General features: G+C 42.7%; 1 protein-coding gene across 2 annotated transcripts in view; it reads left to right on the plus strand.

The window, feature by feature from the left end:
* LOC141133035 (interleukin-1 beta-like) overlaps positions 1-18,266 on the plus strand; it is a 37,858-nt gene extending 19,592 nt beyond the window's left edge. For both annotated transcript variants that reach the window (XM_073622110.1, XM_073622111.1), the window contains 2 exons: positions 2,037-2,155; positions 17,476-18,266. In XM_073622110.1, coding sequence (XP_073478211.1) covers positions 2,037-2,155; positions 17,476-17,835 — 479 coding nt within the window. In that variant the 3' untranslated portion in view covers positions 17,836-18,266. The remainder of the gene's footprint in view (positions 1-2,036; positions 2,156-17,475) is intronic.
* The last annotated feature ends 356 nt before the right edge of the window (positions 18,267-18,622 follow it).

Genomic DNA, 18,622 nt, shown 5'->3' on the forward strand with positions numbered 1-18,622 from the left:
GCTTTGCAGTAACGCACATTGTCACAAAGAACAAGTGTGAACAGGCCCTCATACTTTAGTATTCTGGTGCATTGCAATGAAGTGGACGCTCCGGCTCTAAACTAAGCCTAAAATGGCTCCTATTCTAACTACCCTGTAGAAGAAAGATGTGTATACTTACCTATTCTTAGAGCACTCCAGTCCACTCATATGATCTCCCTAGCGGCCAGCTTCAGGGGAGAGGAGAGATCACCAACAATGGCTGGAATACCTGGGCGGTGATGTCACCCAAAGGCTTACTATGGGACCTTTATTTTCTGTCCCTCCTCTCCCCTGAAGCCACCACTGGGAGCTGATCGTGTGATCGGACCAGAATTCCCTGAGAATAGGTAAGTATAAGCATCTTATTTCTACAGGGTAGTTAGAATAGGAGTAAGGAAGGAGGGTTGGGGTTTTTTTTACTCTTAGTTAGTTAGAGCCTGGACTTGTACTTTAAGGCTATATTCACACAAGAGTTTGTGAGCAGCCAGGGGTAGCTGCCGGCAAGGATCAATACATCTTGCTGGTGATTGCAAATGGCAATGCAATGTATCAGAGAAGTGTAAACGGGTCCTTAGTGTTCAGTGCTATAGCAGCTAAAGAGATATTTGTGGTCTAGACCAGTGTTTCTCAACCTTTTTTCAGTCAAGACACCCTTTAAAATTCTGCACAATATTGAGGGACATAGCAACATCCACACATATAGGACACCCAGGTAAGAGTATTCCAAAGTTCCTCTTCTCCCTCTGTTTCCCTCCCTCAGGCTGGGTTCACATATGCTGCAGACGCGGCTCACAGCTGGGGGTCTGATGCGTCCCTTTTCACCGATTCAGGTGAGAATCAGGTCCGCATTTTTGCATAAATCCGCACCTGAATCAGAACCAAAGACGCACAGGACCCTTTTCCAAATGCTGACCATAGCCGCCCCGGAGATGTATAATCTGGCTCCACTGGGAGCCAGGCATTCTCTCCTGTCATGCAAATTGGATGCGGGGAAAGCCACATCCAATTCGTATGTATGAGAACCCGGCCTAACTCACCTCATGTGACCCCAGTGCTGGCAGGAGCAGGGGAGGGGCAAACAAGGGTGCTGTGCAGGGGCCCAATGTCCTCCTTACCAACCAATGATGTCATTGATTGTTAAGATGCTGACAGCTGGAAGCTTATAATGGTGCACAAAGAAAACCTGTGGCTTTGGGGTGTATTTACTTTTAGTACATTACAAATAGACTGCGTGTTCTTTGCAAGTGCAGTTACACTTATCTTCCTTAGTATATGTAAATGTGGTAAAGCTTCACTTTGTAGAGAATACCCAATCAGGTGCAAAGAACAAATGACATTTTTGTTTGCACATGATTGGATGATGGAAATCATCAGAGCTTTATTACCACATTTACTAAGCTCAGAGAAAAATAAGTGTAACTGCACTTGCAAAGGGCACAGTCTATTTGCTGTTAGTAAATCCACCAGACTAAATCGCAGGCCTGGTCCACCCACTGGTTTGTATACAATTTTGGGGAAAATTTTAGGCATTTTGCCAAGGCACCCCTGAAAAAAAGCTGAAGGCAGCCTGGTTGAAAAAAGCTGATCTAGATTATGTACAAAACACAAGGATGTGGATCCAAAATCTTGAGAAAATGCGCCCCTGAACACATATATGGAGGGAATGTTATCATTAGTAAAGTAAGACTAATAAATTTGTTTTATATTTAGTCCATTTACTTTACTAATGGGTGTTTTTTCTTATATATTGTTGTAACTGTTTTTTTGTTTTTTTTTAAGTTTTAGCTGGATTTGGGATTTAATTATACTGCAGAAAGAACAGCACTGTCACCCTGTTATGGGACATTGAAAATCAACAGATATCTAATGCACTTTGCCAGTGATTTCACATTTTTAATTTCCGGTGCTCACAGTAGCATTGACTATGTTCCAAATGCTCCAAAGTAATTGTAAATACTAATATAGAGTTAATAAAGAATTTAACATTTTTGTGCATTTGTTTTTTACATATTTAGCAAGGTTTGTAATTACAAAGTATCGTCAAGAATCCGATACAGACAAAGTGCCAGTTACTTTGAAACTAGATGGAACAAACCTTTACCTCTCCTGCAGTAATGGAGAACTGAAACTAGAGGTGAGTCTTAACAGCCTTTTCTATCCATGGATACAGATGATTGCATGTTCCAACTGCCAAACAATCTGCTTTTCTTAAAGTGGAACTGAACTCAAAAAGTGAAAATTGTTATAAAGAACATATTGAAATAGTAATTGTGCCTAAACACCATCCTAAAAAAAATTTACTTAAAATTCCCAATGAAAAATAACAGTGCACTTTCTAGTATGTGAGTGTGCCTAGGCACACCTGTTCAAACAGCCTCATAGCTGTATAACTTCATTATGAGATCTAAGGCACTGCTGGTTCTGACTGCTAGTCTCAGAAGCTTTGGGGTGGTATTTGGTTAAAGCAGAACTCCGGCCAAATTTTTTGTTCCATGTCCTTGTTGCTGATCTCCTACCTTCAACAACTTTGCCATCCATGTTCTTCTGAGCTCTGTAGTCCCTCTGTAATAGGCTGCTGAACTTGCTGAAAAAATTTTATTGCTTGCTGACATCCCTCTCCTGAACTCAGCCAGCGGTCTGACATGCCCCCTTGTAGTCATCTGAAAAAGCAGGGAGGAAGCAGACATGTTGTGGGCGGAGGGGGGCTCACAGCCCCCGGTTGGTGCCGCTCATGGAGGGGGTGTACTCCTTCTCCTTTCTCCTCTCTCCTCCTCCTCCCCCTCCCTGCCAGTAATCCGCCCCCCACTGCCCCCCCCCCCGCCTGCTATCTCCGTGAAGAGTGGGGATTATTATTAGAAATCAGTTGTATGACTGTTTTGCTTGTGTCTATCTAGAAAGGTTACTTTGTAGTATAAGCAAGGAAGCTGAGACTTCTTCTTCTTGGTAGTAGGGGCGCCAGCGCCTGGATAGTTTTCACAACTGTCTCTGGAATTTTCCTCTGTTGCCCAGTCCACATCCTTCCTAGGAATTTCACCTCTGTGGTAGGTCCTTGGACTTTGTCTCTGTTGACAGCCCACCCTCTGTTCTCCAAGTGCTCTATCAGCAGGTGCAGGGCTTCAGTTACATCTTCTTTTGTCCCAGAGATCATGATGTCATCAATGTAGTGAAACACAGCAACTTTCAAATTCAGGGTACTTAAATCTTGGGCAATCAGTCCATGACAAATCATTGGAGAATGAAGATAGCCTTGCGAAACGACAATAAAAGTGTACTGGTGGCCGTCCCACACCATAGCAAACTGGTCTTGACACTCTGGGTCTATTAAAATCGAAAAGAAAGCATTAGCCAAGTCTATGACAGCATGATATTCTCCTGCATCTTTAGCAATTTTCTCAACAATTGAGATCATATCTGGTACACCTGACTGTAATGGAGGTGTCACTTTATTTAGACCTCTGTAATCCATGGTCATTCTATATGTTCCATCAGGTTTCTTTACTGTGAACACCGGAGACGAGAAAGGACTTACTGCAGGTCTAAGGATCCCTACTCTCAACAGTTTTTGAATAGTCTCCCCAATTTCTTTGTGGCCTAAAGGAAGTCTGTACTGCTTGAGACAGACTGGCTTCTCTGGTGGAGGAATGTAGACAGGGATCCATTTCACATGACCTCTGACCACAGCCTTCACCGCCCTTACCAGATACGCCTTATCAGGATACCCGAATGTGAATGTACCTCTTTCAGTCTGAATTGACTGACCTTGAAGTATAGCCATCCCAAGAATATTTTTGGGTAACTATGATACCAAAACATTTGTCATAAATCCTGATCCCTTGCCAATAGCCAATTTCACCCGTATCCTAACTGCTGGTGTAGTTTGCTCTCCCAAATCTTCTATATAAATCAATTCTCCTTTGTGATGGGAAGGATTTCCTTGCAAACGTGTAACTTCAGCTCCGCTATCAACTAAAACCATTACATGTGTAGGAGAAGATGACTTCCCCCACCATACTGTGACAGGTGCATATGGGCATCGGTCTCCTGCTGTCACTGCCCTCACTGCTATTACAGGAGACTCACCTTCCCTTCATAAAGGATAAGGAACCTCCCAATCCCCTTTTCTGATTCTCTCTAACTCCTCCCCAGGATAAAGGGATTTGGGTTTGGGTTCATGTTCAGTTTTGGGAACTGGTTTGTGGCTAACAGGAGGGGTCTGTTCTGTTTTCTCTAAGTCTAGGTTAATGTTATCTTTACTAGGAGTAGTGTTTCTATCCCTGACAGTTTTCCCTACTAAATATTTCCACCGCTTTAGCATTTCTGCAGTAGAAATGCCATCTATCTCATCTTTAGGTACTCCTGCCTTTAATAGGTCCACCCACATTTCTTTCCTAGAAATAACTAGCCTGGTTTTCTCTTCACCTACTGTCTTCTCTACCCCATTCCCTTTCTTCTCTGCTCTTTTCTGCTTGTATTCTTCCTGTCTGTCCTTGACCTTATCTACTGCCCTGACAGGTTTTGTTTTAGTCTCCTCTAGCTCCCCCAACTGGCTTAAAAGGGTTGTGGCTTCATGAATCTTGCTGTTTAATCCCAGGCCTCCCAACAAGGACAATAATGGAGCCCTGAGATTAAATGGCGCAGATTTTATCAGCTTAGAGTGCAGAGCAGATGTAAAGGGTTCCATATCTGGACCCATCCATTCTGTAAACGTATTTAATCTGGTTATACAACCCATCTCACGTAACCTGGAAATACCCTATCCTATTGATCTCCAGGAGTAGGTATTTTCCAGGTCAGTAGGACTAGCGTATACTCAGACTATTCTCTCACAAAGTCTAACAGTGAAAAATTCACGCTAAACTCTCGGGCTTTTCGCATTGCCTGACGCAATTGTGGATCATGGGTTAACACTCCTATAGTCACTGCTTCCTTACCTGACAAAACAACACTGTCCACCCCTTCATCCCATAGGCGTAGGAGCCAACTCAATAGGGGCTACCCAGACCTTTGTTTGTATTGTTTTGCCAGCTTATGGAGTTCAGTTTGCGTAAACTCCCGTACTTCTTCAAATTCAACATCTCTGGGGTTGCGATAATGCACCTCCCCATCTGCCATATCCTCTCTATCATGTTGCCGTTTCCTATGCTTAGTAATGAGAGGTCTGGCATACTTTTTCTTTCCCACTAGCAGATCATCATGCAAAATATCAAACTCTATCTCCTCATCCTCACTATCATTTGAGGAGAGCACATCCTCACAATCCCAATTTTGGGATGTGACAATGGCACATACCCTGGCTTTACTAACAGGTTTACAGCCCTTCCTTTTCCTTAAGGCATTAATTGATTTGATCATGAGGGATTGTCTCTGGCCCAGATAGGTAAGCTGCACACTTCCTTCTGGCCACCAGAACCCTCTGCAGCCTTGTTTTTCCTAAACAGCTTATGCAGCATTTTACCTAGCACAAGCTACACAACACACTACAGAAAAACAGGTCTGCTTCAATTGAATTATAGCACAGATCACAGCACGAGCCCCCAAATGTTTTGCTTGTGTCTATCTAGCAAGGTTACTTTGTAGTATAAGCAAGGAAGCTGAGACTTTTACAGTGTGTAAATGTGCTTTTACTATACAAGGATGCTGTACATACAAAACTATTACAATATTAGGAATACAATACAAGACTGACAGATATCTATAACAAGCAAAATGCCTAGCAAATGAACAACCTATGGTCTATAACAGTACAAATACACTTAAAAGTTACTTATCTTCTGTTACTCTATGTTCGTGATCTCCATTGGCAACGATTCTTCTGGAGACCAGGCACTTTTCTTCTATCATGAGTGGCTTCTGATCTTAAAGCATGATGATGTGTGTGCCTAGCTTATGCCTGAATCCTCCTTTTATATGTCAGGCTGTTTACCATAGTTACCAAACAACAGAAAACATACCTGTTTACTGTAGCTGTAGAAACAATGGACTGTTGAAACTGTCATTTGAATACAACAATGGTATCTACGTACCCATTGTATGCAGCAGCATTTGTTTGAGAAATATCTACTCATGAGCATTCACTATTGTCTCATGTAATGTTATGTGTGATTAATATAAAAAATCATATTTTAACAAACGCAACACAATGACACAACAGGGATGTCCGCGGTGTCAGGTATAGTATATCAGAACACCAAGCACTGATGTCCCGCCTGCCTCCGGTATTGGCACAGTGCGCTGTCAATCATAATACCGGAGGGAGGCGGGACATCAGCGCTCTGTGTTCTGATATACTATACCTGACACAGCGGGACATCCCCACTGTGTCAAACAAGCGATTTCTAATAATAATCCCACTCTGCACTGGTGGTCCCTGACAAGCTGCACTGGTGGGACAGACATGCTGCACTTGTGGTCCCTGACATTCGGCACTGGTTGTGGTCCCTGGCATTCAGCACTGGTGGTGGTCCCTGACATTCGGCTCTGGTGGTCCCTGACATTTGGCTCTGGTGGTCCCTGACATTCGGGTCTGGTGGTGGTCCCTGACATTTGGCTCTGGTGGTGCCTGACATTCGGCTCTGGTGGTAGTCCCTGACATTCAGCTCTGGTGGTCCCTGACATTTGGCTTTGGTGGTCCCTGACATTTGGCTCTGGTGGTCCCTGACATTTGACTCTGGTGGTCCCTGACATTTGACTCTGGTGGACACTGACAGGTTGCACTGGTTTGCATTTATACCATGTGTTATATATGGTTTGCTGGCTGCAGAATGAGGGGTGTAATTTGTGTTGAAGTGGGCGAGTTCGCATTTACATGTACAAGCCTAGTGTACCTCCCACATTCACTCCCATCCCAAGTATTCATGGTAAATGTAGGCTGATTACAGTTTAGAGAGAGAGAAGAGGATATGATGCAATCAATGTTCTAACACCTCCTCCCTGGCAGAATACAGGCTTCATTTTTTGAGCTGACTTCCTAAAAATTTAATCAGACATATCACTTAAATGGTAAGAAATTTCACAAATGTAATAAATGTTTAGTGTTTTGTATGGGGGGGGGGGGGGGTAGTAATGGCGGATGTTTTGAAAATCCCAGAGTTCTGCTTTAAGTCAATAATCTGCTGCTCATTGTTCTCCTTGCTGGAGGCTCTGACATGAGGAAGCAAACCCCTGCTTCTTCTCTTTTCAACTGATTTTTATTTACTTTTTCCAAAGTAAGAAATACAAGGGTATGCACAAATGGTAGGTTGAACGCAGCTCAAACCATCATATAAGGGAAAGGGAAGTAAAACATAAAATTATTCATATATCTTATGGAGACCAATCTTATTCAGACAGGCTCAAAGATAGGGTAACTCTCAGGTATACCATCAGGTGGTCTACTTTTGACCAAATGCCCCCATTATAGGAGCATATAAAGAAACTCAGTTAAGGAGAGTACTAAAGCAATCAAGGAAGAACCTTCAACAGAAATAATCAGTAGTCTGTTTATATACATCCGACACATTGCTGCCTTAGTCTCGAGTTCCCTTCAGAATGTTTCAACACAACCTGATAGAAAACAACAGAACCCCCCCCCCCCCCTTCTTGGGGAATAATGAGATATGCTAAATGTTCCTACTCAGGGAGTTAGTAGGAAAAGGTAAAAGCAGAAAAAAGGGTAAAGAAGGCAGGAAAAGAAAACAAACGGGTAAGATTAATTAGACAGAAGTCACAACGAAAGTTGTAAATATTGTATCCACAATGTCCAGGTGCTCTGAAAACATCACTGTTTGTCATGAAGCACACAATTTTTTCTCGTGCACCATTAACCAATTAAGTTTGCTTTTAAATATATTATTATCTACTATGGGGCTTTTTCAGGATAGCTCAGTTTTTTGCTGCCAGAAACATACGGAAACTGTTTACAGGTTTAAAAGAAAAAAAAACAGTTTATTTTGGGAAAGATTCCTCTTTAGGGCTACTTGCACTTGAAATAAAAATGGCAAATAAGCTAGGGGGTAAAGAGGATGGATTGCTCAGTTCAATACAGGACAATACTGATGGAATTCCCTGCTGTAATTTAGGTCTCCAGTTCTACCATTAGGGATTCATACTTGAGAGTTGGACTTCTGTAATAAAGGGTTAAACATTATTACTTATCTTATTATTTGTTTGTTAATAGGTTCCTATGTTTAACCTCTCATATATCTGGGTGTGGTGCAATAAGTCAAACAACTAAAAAGTCATATAACAATAAATGGAATTTACATAGTTTGGTTTATAGATGTATTACAAATGATAATAAAGATAAACACGGCATTGTTCAAGTCCAGGGGAGCCCATCATTTCATTAGAAGAAAACAGAAAAGTGCCTCTAAGTGCAATAGTTTAATAATAGTTTAATAAAAGCTAGATCACACAGACAAGGGGTTGCTCACATGGGCAGTAAGGCTCATCTAATAGTGGTCAACATCCCAATGAAACAACAAGCTCACAGGGTCTGCACATGAAGGAGCCACAATATGGAAACAGAAGACCAACGTTCTTCCGTGTCGCTCCGGGCAGACCTCATGGTGAAGCGCATCTTCAACTCCCAAGGAAGATAACTTGAGAAAGGAGCGTGTATGCTGGTTATCCACATTGCACATGCTCCGAAACACGTTGTTTACTTCCACTTCTGGTGATGTCACACACCGGCGCTGCGGTCCACGCTGCAATTCACTGAGAGGTCTGCCCGGAGCGACACAGAAGAATGCTGGCCTTCTGCTTCCACATAGCGGCTCTTTCATATGCAGACCCTGGGCGCTTGTTGTTTCATCGGGATGTTGACTATTATCAGATAAGCCTGATCTTTTACTCCCCATGTGAGTGGCCCCTCGTCTGTGTGATCTAACGTTTATTAAGCTATTGCACTTAGAGGTGATTTTGCATTTTCTTCTATTCTTTGGATATACAGAGTTGGCTTCACTCCTAGAAGAGCTTTGCCCTGAGTGTTTGCTCCCCACTGTGTGGCTGTCATTCGGGCAGGGCACAGATTTCTATTAGAATGTATATTATGGACTTTTAATGGACTGTTTATGGACTATTTAACATCCCAATTCTATGCTCTCGTATTTTCTTTTGCATAATTTCATTAGGAATGTAAAGGACAGTCCTCTTTTCCCAGGCACTCTGTCAAAGTCCTAGATGAGTTCTGTACTGTATACCTGTCATATTGCAAGGCCCCCTTCTAGGAAACTAGTTAAAACCATTTTCAGCAAATAACAGTAAAAACAAAGAGAGAGGTCATGCATTTAGTATGCTCAGAGGTCATAGCTAACAGGAGTAAAATCAACAGTAAGCATTCCTGCTGTGTAGGGTTAGTTGAGTGTAAAATCCTACCGCTCCAAGCCCCTCAGTCCCCATTCACATTGAATTGTGCAACCTAATCTAGAATCACACAATTTCAAAGCTGCATGTCGGTGCGACTCCAGGTATGACTTTGAAGACATCTGTGTCTATTCAAGTTGCACCTGAAATCGCCAAAAGTAGTGCATGTATTACTTTCTCAAATTGAGGCGGTGCATCAAAATCGTTGTTGCATCGATTTGAACAGTGCGATTGCCGGCAATAGGATGCAACCTGTCAAATCGCATGATAAGTCGCTCCAATGTGAACAGGGGCTCAATCAGGCTTAAATACATTCTTCCATATTAGTGAGCCATGACAAGGAAATATTTTAATTTTACCATCAACGTCCAAATGATTTGTTTATTACAGATGATAGCCAATCCCAGAGAAGCACAACTTAATTTCTTGGCTTTGTTATAACCACAGTAGTTCGGTGTAACTAAGAGTTCTTAGGGGTGCAGCATTTTTGGTAGTGGTACTTAATAAAAAATGACTTTCAGCTTACCAGAAGCCACGCTGACCAGTGGAAGTAGTGGCCACAACAGATCTAAGACCACAAAATGACAGAAGGGAGCACCATACCAAAATTGAATGAGTGCAAGATCATTTTAAATGTTGGTAAAAAAAAAGTGACGTATAGTCACCAATACATATGATTGGTTGTTTGTGGCTTCCTGGGTGCCAAAAATGCCAGAGATTTTACATCTCAGCACACAGGAGCCACTAAGCAACTGTGTGCATGAAGCCTAAAGACAGGATTTCTACACTAACTTTCATGAAAATAACAGCTGGTGATCAGGGCTGGTGCTACCACTAGGCAAACTAGGCAGCCGCCTAGGGCACACTGCTGCCTAGGGCACCCAACCACTGGTGTTCCTACTCTCTTTTCTCTGCAGCAAGCAACTAAGTCTCAGCATCAGCAGGCAGCCGCCGCTCTGTGTCCCGACTCCCGAATTAATGGAAGCAAGCAAACATTCGTTGATGGGAACTGGTAGGCTGCACTTGATGGATGCTGGTGAGGCTGCATTAATGGGTGCTGGTGAAGCTGCATTGATGGGCGCTGGTGAGGCTGCATTTGATGGGCGCTGGTGAGGCTGCATTTGATGGGCGCTGGTGAGGCTGCATTTGATGGGTGCTGGTGGGCTGCATTTGATGGGCACTGCATTAAAAATAATACATGGGCAGGGCAAAGGGGGTGGGATCAGGGGGGAGCAAGGGGTGGGTGCGGCGAAATGAGGTTTCGCCTAGGGTGTCAAAAATCCTTGCACCAGCCCTGCTGGTGATGCAGATATAAAGGTTCATTGTTTGGGTGCATTGTGTTATGGGGTGACAATGCTCTTCCTCCTGTCTCCCAGTCCCACAATATCCTGCCAGTAAATCACCATCAAAGGAATCTTAACGCTGATGCCCAGGCATTTTCCACTGTTGTCACTATTAAAAAATAAAAGACCTGCAAAAAACAATTGCAGCCAGCAAAAATTAGGAAATATGCCCTATGAAAAAACATATGCAGCCTGTTATTACTGTTGTGATTTTGGACTGAGCTTGTAAAGAAGCTGCAAGATATCAGCAGCATTAAAATGTAACAAAGAATGAAAAAAGGGTAAAAAGACAAAAATATATCTCTTAAACTGAGCCTGTGTTGTGGGTGTACCTGGAACTCCATCTGTGGCAGGCAGGTTCTACATACCTCTCAACTTTTTGAGATAGGAACGAGGGACACCTTTCAGCAAAAGTATGTAGGCATAGGACACATCCCCTGCCACACCCCCTTAAATCAGAATTAAAAAAAAAAAAATTATTTTTATTTTTTACCACAGCCAGTATTCCTTTATACTGGCTTTTGAAATTTACAAATGCAGCAATTTAGAAATTAGATGAAAGGTTTAGCACTGGGAAACACGTTTTGAAAGTTAAATAGTGCATTTTATATATAATTGCATAGATCAGACCAAAATGAGTGACAAATGAGGAGGAAAGAGGGACAGAGGGGGACCATCCCTCAAAATCAGGGACAGTTGGGAGCTATGGTTTTGTACTATTCTGGGTGAACCTTTGTATTTCAAGGGGCCCCTCCAGCGGTGAGCACTACATATTCAATCATATGAAAAGCTAATTCCAGTTTACTTATTTCATCAGCACATGACTGGGTTTCCAACGTGAACAGGAATGTGCTAGTCATGCAATTGGATAACTGAAGTTAATACTCACACAATTGTTTAGGTGAAAATTCTCTAACCCATTAGCAAATCTGCCTCCCGGCCTCCAACTCCAGGAAGATAATAAAGGCACAAGTTAATGCAGCTCTTAATTCATTAATACAATATCAATGTATTCAATTTATTGCAGGCAGTGTAAGTACCTGAATTTGACTTGGTTCCCATTTCTTGCAGTCTACTGCACAGTCCGTCCAGCAGAGTTCAGAGAGGAGGCGATAAAAGCAGCAGAAGGAGACAGTTATGTGTGCTACAATCAGCAGGAACACAGGGCAACGCAGTGCCAGCACCTCCAGCACTGAATGTAAATGCCAAGGGTGCTGGGATGTACTGAGGGATCTATTGATGTTGGCTGCTGGAGACTCTATTGTCGCTAGGGGGATCTATTGTTGCTGGGGAGCTCTATTGCTGCTGCTGGGAGATCTATTGTTTCTGGGGAGTTAATTTTGATTGGAGGTAGGGTTCAATTGTTGCTGGCTGCTGGAGTGTCTGTTTATGCTGGTTACTGCGAGATCTATTGTTGCTGGGGTGGATCTATTTTTGCTGAGGGATCTATTGTTGATGGGGATCTAATGTAGCTTTGAGAGTTCTATTGTTGCTGGCTGCAGGCGACCTATTTTACTGCCTCTGATTAGCAAATTCAACACAAGCTACTTTGCACGAAAAAAGAATACATTTCTGCGGTGGCCGCTGGTGGATTTTTTCTTTTGGGGGGCAGCAAACAAACACTCCCCCACGGTGGCATGGCACTGAGACAGCACCCAACACCCGCCCTTCTCCCCGCGCGGGCAGTCCGGCACTTACTCATGTGGCGGGGCTGTGGTGTCCTCTCCTCATCTCCTGGATTGCGGGCAGCAGCGGCTCCGGTGTCCACTCCTCATGCTTCCTCCGCTGTGTGTCTCCTTTTCCGCCAAAGCACTAGGCATCCAATAGGATCACCTAATGCTTTGGCCAATCGAGAAACAGGTTTCACAACTTGCCTCCTGATTGGGGGAGAGGAACTTTAGTGTGAAAATAGCATAAATTAATTCTCTAGCGTCACACAACTGGGTAGGCTCAGAGCGCAATGCTCTGCACCCCGAGATCACCCATTTTTGAAGCCTATTAGAGCCTCTGGCTCATACAGGTGCTTCAAAAAAACACCCACCCCACCTGCATGGGAATCCATGGTCTGGTGCTCTGAGCCCTGTAGATCAGGGGGCCGGAAGCATGGATAGGGGAGGCGGCACCCATGCGCCCTCTATGGACGGGTTACCACTGCAAATCACAATCGCCCTAGAGGCTACTGTTATTATAAACTTAGAATTCTGACTTTCATTCTGGATTTGATTGTAGCCGTATTAGTGCAACTGTGACAGAGAAAATTGAGTACTGTCCGTGATACTTTTTTTATTTGCACTAACATACAATTTTTCAGGACAAGCTTTCAGGGTATGTCCCCTTCTTCAAGGTCCAAGATCAGTACTGCTTGGACCTTGAAGAAGGGGACATACCCTGAAAGCTTGTCCTGAAAAATTGTATGTTAGTGCAAATAAAAAAAGTATCACGGACGGTACTCAATTTTCTCTGTCGACTTTCATTCTGAGAATTCTGACTTTGAAACACAGAATTCTGACATTCATCCTGAGAATTCTGAGTTTTATTCTGATTTTGAAACTCAGACTCCTGACTATTAATCTCAGAATTTCGACTTTGAAACTCAGAATTCTGACTTTGAAACTTTGAGACTTTAGTTTAAAAATGTTAGGATGTCCCCAGGGTGCTTCTGTACACACCAGAATAATGAAGAATTGTCAAGTGTTGAAACTGGCATTCAATGAATGAAGCAACTTGCTTAGGGCTTGTTTACACTTGAGGTTGGGGTTGGTAAAAACCAGTGGTGGCTGGTGCTCAAAATTTTTGGGGGGGGGCGCAAACAAACTGAAAAATACTGAACCCCCCCATCAATTGCAGCCTCACTGTGCCCATCAAATGCAGCCATTGTGCTCGTCAAGTGCAGCCACTGTGCCCATCAATTGCAGCCATTGTGCCCATCATATGCAGCCACGTGTGCCCATCATATGCAGCCACGTGTGCCAATCATTTGCAGCCACTTGTGCCCATCATATGCAGACACTGTGCCCCATCATATGCAGCCACTTGTGCCCATCATATGCAACCATTGTGCCCATCAAACACAGCCACTGTGCCCATAATGTGCAGCCACTTGTGTCCATCATATGCAGCCACTTGTGCCCATCATATGCAGCCACTTGTGCCCATCATATGCAGCCACGGTGTCCCATCACATGCAGCCATGGTGCCCGTCATATGCAGCCACTTGTGTCCATCATATGTAGCCACTTGTGCTCATCATATGCAGCCACTTGTGCCCATCATATGCAGCCACTTGTGCCCAGTATATGCAGCCACTTTTGCCCACCAAATGCAGCCACTTGTGTCCATCATATGCAGCCACTTGTGCCAACAAAATGCAGCCCCTATGCACATCATATGCAGCCATTTGTGCCTGTCAAATGCAGCCACTTGTGCCCAGTATATGCAGCCACTTGTGCCCATCAAATGCAGCCAAGCGCATCCCCAGACTCGGCTGTCACTTCACTAACCCCCCCGTGCGGCCGGTCTGGAGGCACTTACCGAGTGATGGGGCCTCCTCCTCCTCTTCTGTAGTGGCGGGAAGCGGCGGCTCCTGTGTCCACTCGGCTCCTCCAGCTTCCTCTGCCGTGTCTCCTCTTCCGCCAAACCATTAGGCATTCAACATGATCGCCTAATGCTTTGGCCAATCGGGAGACAGGTCTCACTGACCTGCCTGCTGATTGGCAAGGAGGAATGTTAGTGTGACAATAGCGAAAATTCATTTGCTATGCCACATGACAGGGTGGGATCGGGACACAGTGCTCTGTGCCCGGAGACCACCCTATTTTGTAGCCTATTAGAGCCTCTGGCTCTAATCACGTGCTTCAAAATACACCCCCCCACCTGCAGCAGATAAAAAAGGATCGGATCCACTCTTCTGCTAAACAAGACTGTGCAGTGGGGTAGAGTTCTGTAATGCATTGTATTTCATCTGTGTATTTAGCTGTTTGCCTGGATTTCAGCTTTAAGTGTTTGAAAACTGGTCTGAGCTGTTTGCAACATCTTCCTAGGCAGGAAAGCTGAAAATCTATAGTAGTCTTGTGACAAATCAGAATATGCCATGATTTCCAGTTGCCACTTTTAACATTTTCTGAAAAATGGAACATCTCCTATAACTTTGAGACTCAAACCTCATTATTACTTTTTACAAAGCTGTGTTAAAGTGGTAGTAAACTCAGTTACACTACTTGTACCTACAGGTAAGCCTATAATTAAGCTTACCTGTAGGTACTGTGTATATCACCTAAACTTGCACAGTTTAGGAGAAATTCAGAGTGCATTCAGCCGGTGACACTGCCAGACCTTCTGAGCCCATGCCGTAAACAGCGGCTCCAGCACACATGCCCGGGGGTGATATCATCAGGCCCCCCGCCACTCATGTAGCCAAAGGCCATGAACCCAGAAGGAGGACCAGGGGAAGATGTCAGCCCTCTCAGCTATGACAGCATGGCGCTGGAGGGTTTTGTTCTAAGGTAAGTTTCTCATATTGTGCTAGTATGCGATGCATACTAGCACATTATGACATTGCCTTGCAGGGAATTTTTTTTATTTACTTTTTTTTTTTTTAACCAACTGCAGTTTACTACCTTTTTAACCTTTTAAGGATCGCCCACCGTATATATAGGGCGGCCCTATTGCGCGAAATGACATACCTGTATGTCACTTCGTGCACGAGACACTGCGGCCTGGTCATTAAGGGGCTAAATCCTTCAGGGGCTGAAGTGGTTAAGGTAGAATTCCAGAAAAAAACTAACTAGTCTTAAAATGCTCCCCCCCCTCCTCAACACTTATTCTGACTACCCTCTGTAAGAAAGATCTGTATACTTACCTATTTTAAAGCTGCTCTGGTCTGGTTAATGATCCAGCTTCCCTCTGTCAGCCAGTGGCAGTTGCAGAGGAAAGGAGAGAGTGCTGACAACGGATGGGCCATATGAGCCTATGGGTGACGCCACCACACCCAGGCATAACCAGCCATTTACAGGCATTCTCTCCTCTCCCCTGCAGCCGCAGCTGGCTGACAAGGGGAAATCATGTGACCGGAATGGAGTGGCCTAAAAATAGATAAGTATACAGATCTTTCTTACACAAGTTAGTCAGAATAGATGTTAGGCGGAGGGAGGGAGCATTTTAAAACTAGTTAGGTTTTGCCTAAAAATTCTAAGTTGCCTGAAATTCTAAGTTGTGTTTATTATGTTAACTTGGCGGAAATTTTTTTTTTGTGTGCCGATGACAACCAAACAATTTTGATTTTCCAGCCTGTGTTTTTTTTTTTCTGGCCACTATTACTGTTCATTTAATTTCATTATTATTACCTGTATAAAATAATTTTGTCATATAGAGTGGACGTCAGATATGCTATGTATGTCTCATTCCTAATCCTTTTGTTTATTATCATATCTCAATTTACTTTTTAATGTAACTTAAAGCGGATGTAAATCCTCACATTTACCCAATGAAGTGATACACAGAGATGAAACAAATCTCCCTACATACATTTTACATGTATATCTGCTGCCTTCAGCTTTATATATCCTTTAGAAAGTGCACATCATGTTACAGATTTTCTCTTCCTGTTCAGCACTGAGTGTGAAGTCTGGGCATACAGCCAAGACAGCTGATTGGAGGAAAGGCACACACCCCCTCTCCACACTGGCAAAGGAAGAAAGTAATGTGCGGAGTTCTGCTGTGAGAAGGCAAGCTGTCTGCTAATCTATTTATAGCACCATCCCACAACACAAATTTCAGGCTTTTATCTCCTGTGTCTGAGTATTTGTCAGAAGTTATCAGGCTAATAACAGAGCTATGGGGCAGGAGAAAGCCACGGGACTCAGTACTTGGGAGAGAGATAAGAAAACACTACAGATATATGTGCTCAGCTCAAATTTCATGAATCGGGTTTACATCCACTTTAAGCTGTAATTATAGTGTTTAGCAGAGGTTCCCTGAGACCAACAAGTTATTTGAAGGACTCCTTGGCTTTAAAAGGGTTAGGAAAGGCTGCACTAGAGAAATGACAGGGAGGGGAGCAACACATGCAAGAGCATAGAAGATTATATATATATATAAGTGCAGCGCTACGCCCAATTTGTTATATACCTGTATATCACAAACACACAATTCAACTATGAATGTGAAGTGACAAGTCTAATCTCTTGTGCAACATTACACAGAACAGTATAATGTGAATTCAAAAAATAAAATCAGTCCCACGTGCTGCTATATATATATATATAGATATATATCTATATATATATATAGAACACTTCTGCTTATAACTTGGGGAAGTATCTCCAGTGGTACACTCCGCTCCTCTGCAACAGGGAAGGGAGTAACACATGCAAGAGAAAAGAGAGTACAGGGCCCAGAGCCATAGAGTAGTGGAAAGGGCAGCAGTTGGCTGGAATGGGGACAGGAACAGGGACCATTCAGGTGGATCATTGATCATTGGGAGAGCAATAACTGAAAGTACAGACCCAGAGCAAGGGCCACGAAGTAGGAGAAGTGGATGGAGATTTGGGGGTTTCAGGCACATAGAAGAACGTATACAAGGTAAGATGGCATGTAGGTACTAGAGCAGATATAGGTGATCGGACTGCAGTGTTTCACAGACAGTGAATTTTTTGGAAGAGGTGAGATTAGGTACTTGATATGTGTCCTTGAGATGTAGTTAATGCTAGTAGAATAATTCTCCCTTGTCTTAACACATATTGCCTTCTCTCTTTATGCATACCACGACCAGAACAATGATGGAACCCTTGACAAAATACAAGGCTCAACACAAAGATTTCTGTTTTTACGAACAAGACTCATAAAAAGTGTTACGTTTGAGTCATTTTTGGCCAAGGAAATGTTCATCTGCACCAACAACATCAGTGGACCATCTCCAGTGAAGATGTCAAAATATTCAGATCCCGAAAAGATCGTCAGTTTTGCAATTGATGCAGAAGTAGGTGGCAGTTTTGTTATGGTTGGAAATAATCGATTTTCTCTGCCAGTACCAAAGGAGACACTGGAACGCTTACAAGAATATAACCAACTGATGGCAAATACTTATGAAAGGTTTACATACAGACCCCTATGGAATTCTGTTTGTTGGTAGACTGGACATTTAAACATAAACGCACTGCTTTATTAAATCTGTGAGGAAAGCAGCTAAACCAACAAACCATGAACCATCAAATTTAGACGATTTCTCATCTTTATGGACAGATCTGTGAAGAATAAAGTTTTTCTTAATTCTGTTTTTATATTCTATATTCTACTATATATTATATTTTATATAAGTACTTTTTTTTATTCAAGAAACAATAAGGTTATGCTATAACTAAATCAAATAGCTAATTTTCCTTGTCAAAATATTTTATTTTAGAGTTCAGTAAGGAAGTAACATTGCACAAGTAACATATTATAGTAATAATACAGTCTTGGAGAAGATGTTCAATTACATTTACATAAATATTCTAATAGCATATTCTTAAAGATAATAAAATAATGTCAAGAACAAATAAAGATATTGTTGATAATACTTAAGGCGATTCAAGGTATTGTGTATTAATATAAAAGTAATAGTCATTATTATAATCTTGACAATATCAAAGAGACTGTTGAGTGGAAAACACAAAAAAAATAAACAAAATGAGTGCTATAAAATCATAATGTAAACCACAAAAAATAAAGGGAAGGAGAAAGGAGAGAGAGGAAGTAGAGAAGGAAGAGTGGAAAAGTCTGCGAGGCGAGGCCATGAGCCATTACTACTATAAGGAAACATAAGGTATAAAACGCTTCATTCAAGCTACCATGGCAGTAGTACTTGATTGTCAAAGGTTTGTGGTATAGTATAGTCAATCCAGGGTTGCCACGTTCTTTCAAACTTAGGGATCGTGTCC

The sequence above is a fragment of the Aquarana catesbeiana genome, linkage group LG03, assembly GCF_042186555.1.
Source record: "Aquarana catesbeiana isolate 2022-GZ linkage group LG03, ASM4218655v1, whole genome shotgun sequence".
Taxonomy (NCBI): Eukaryota; Metazoa; Chordata; class Amphibia; order Anura; family Ranidae; genus Aquarana; species Aquarana catesbeiana.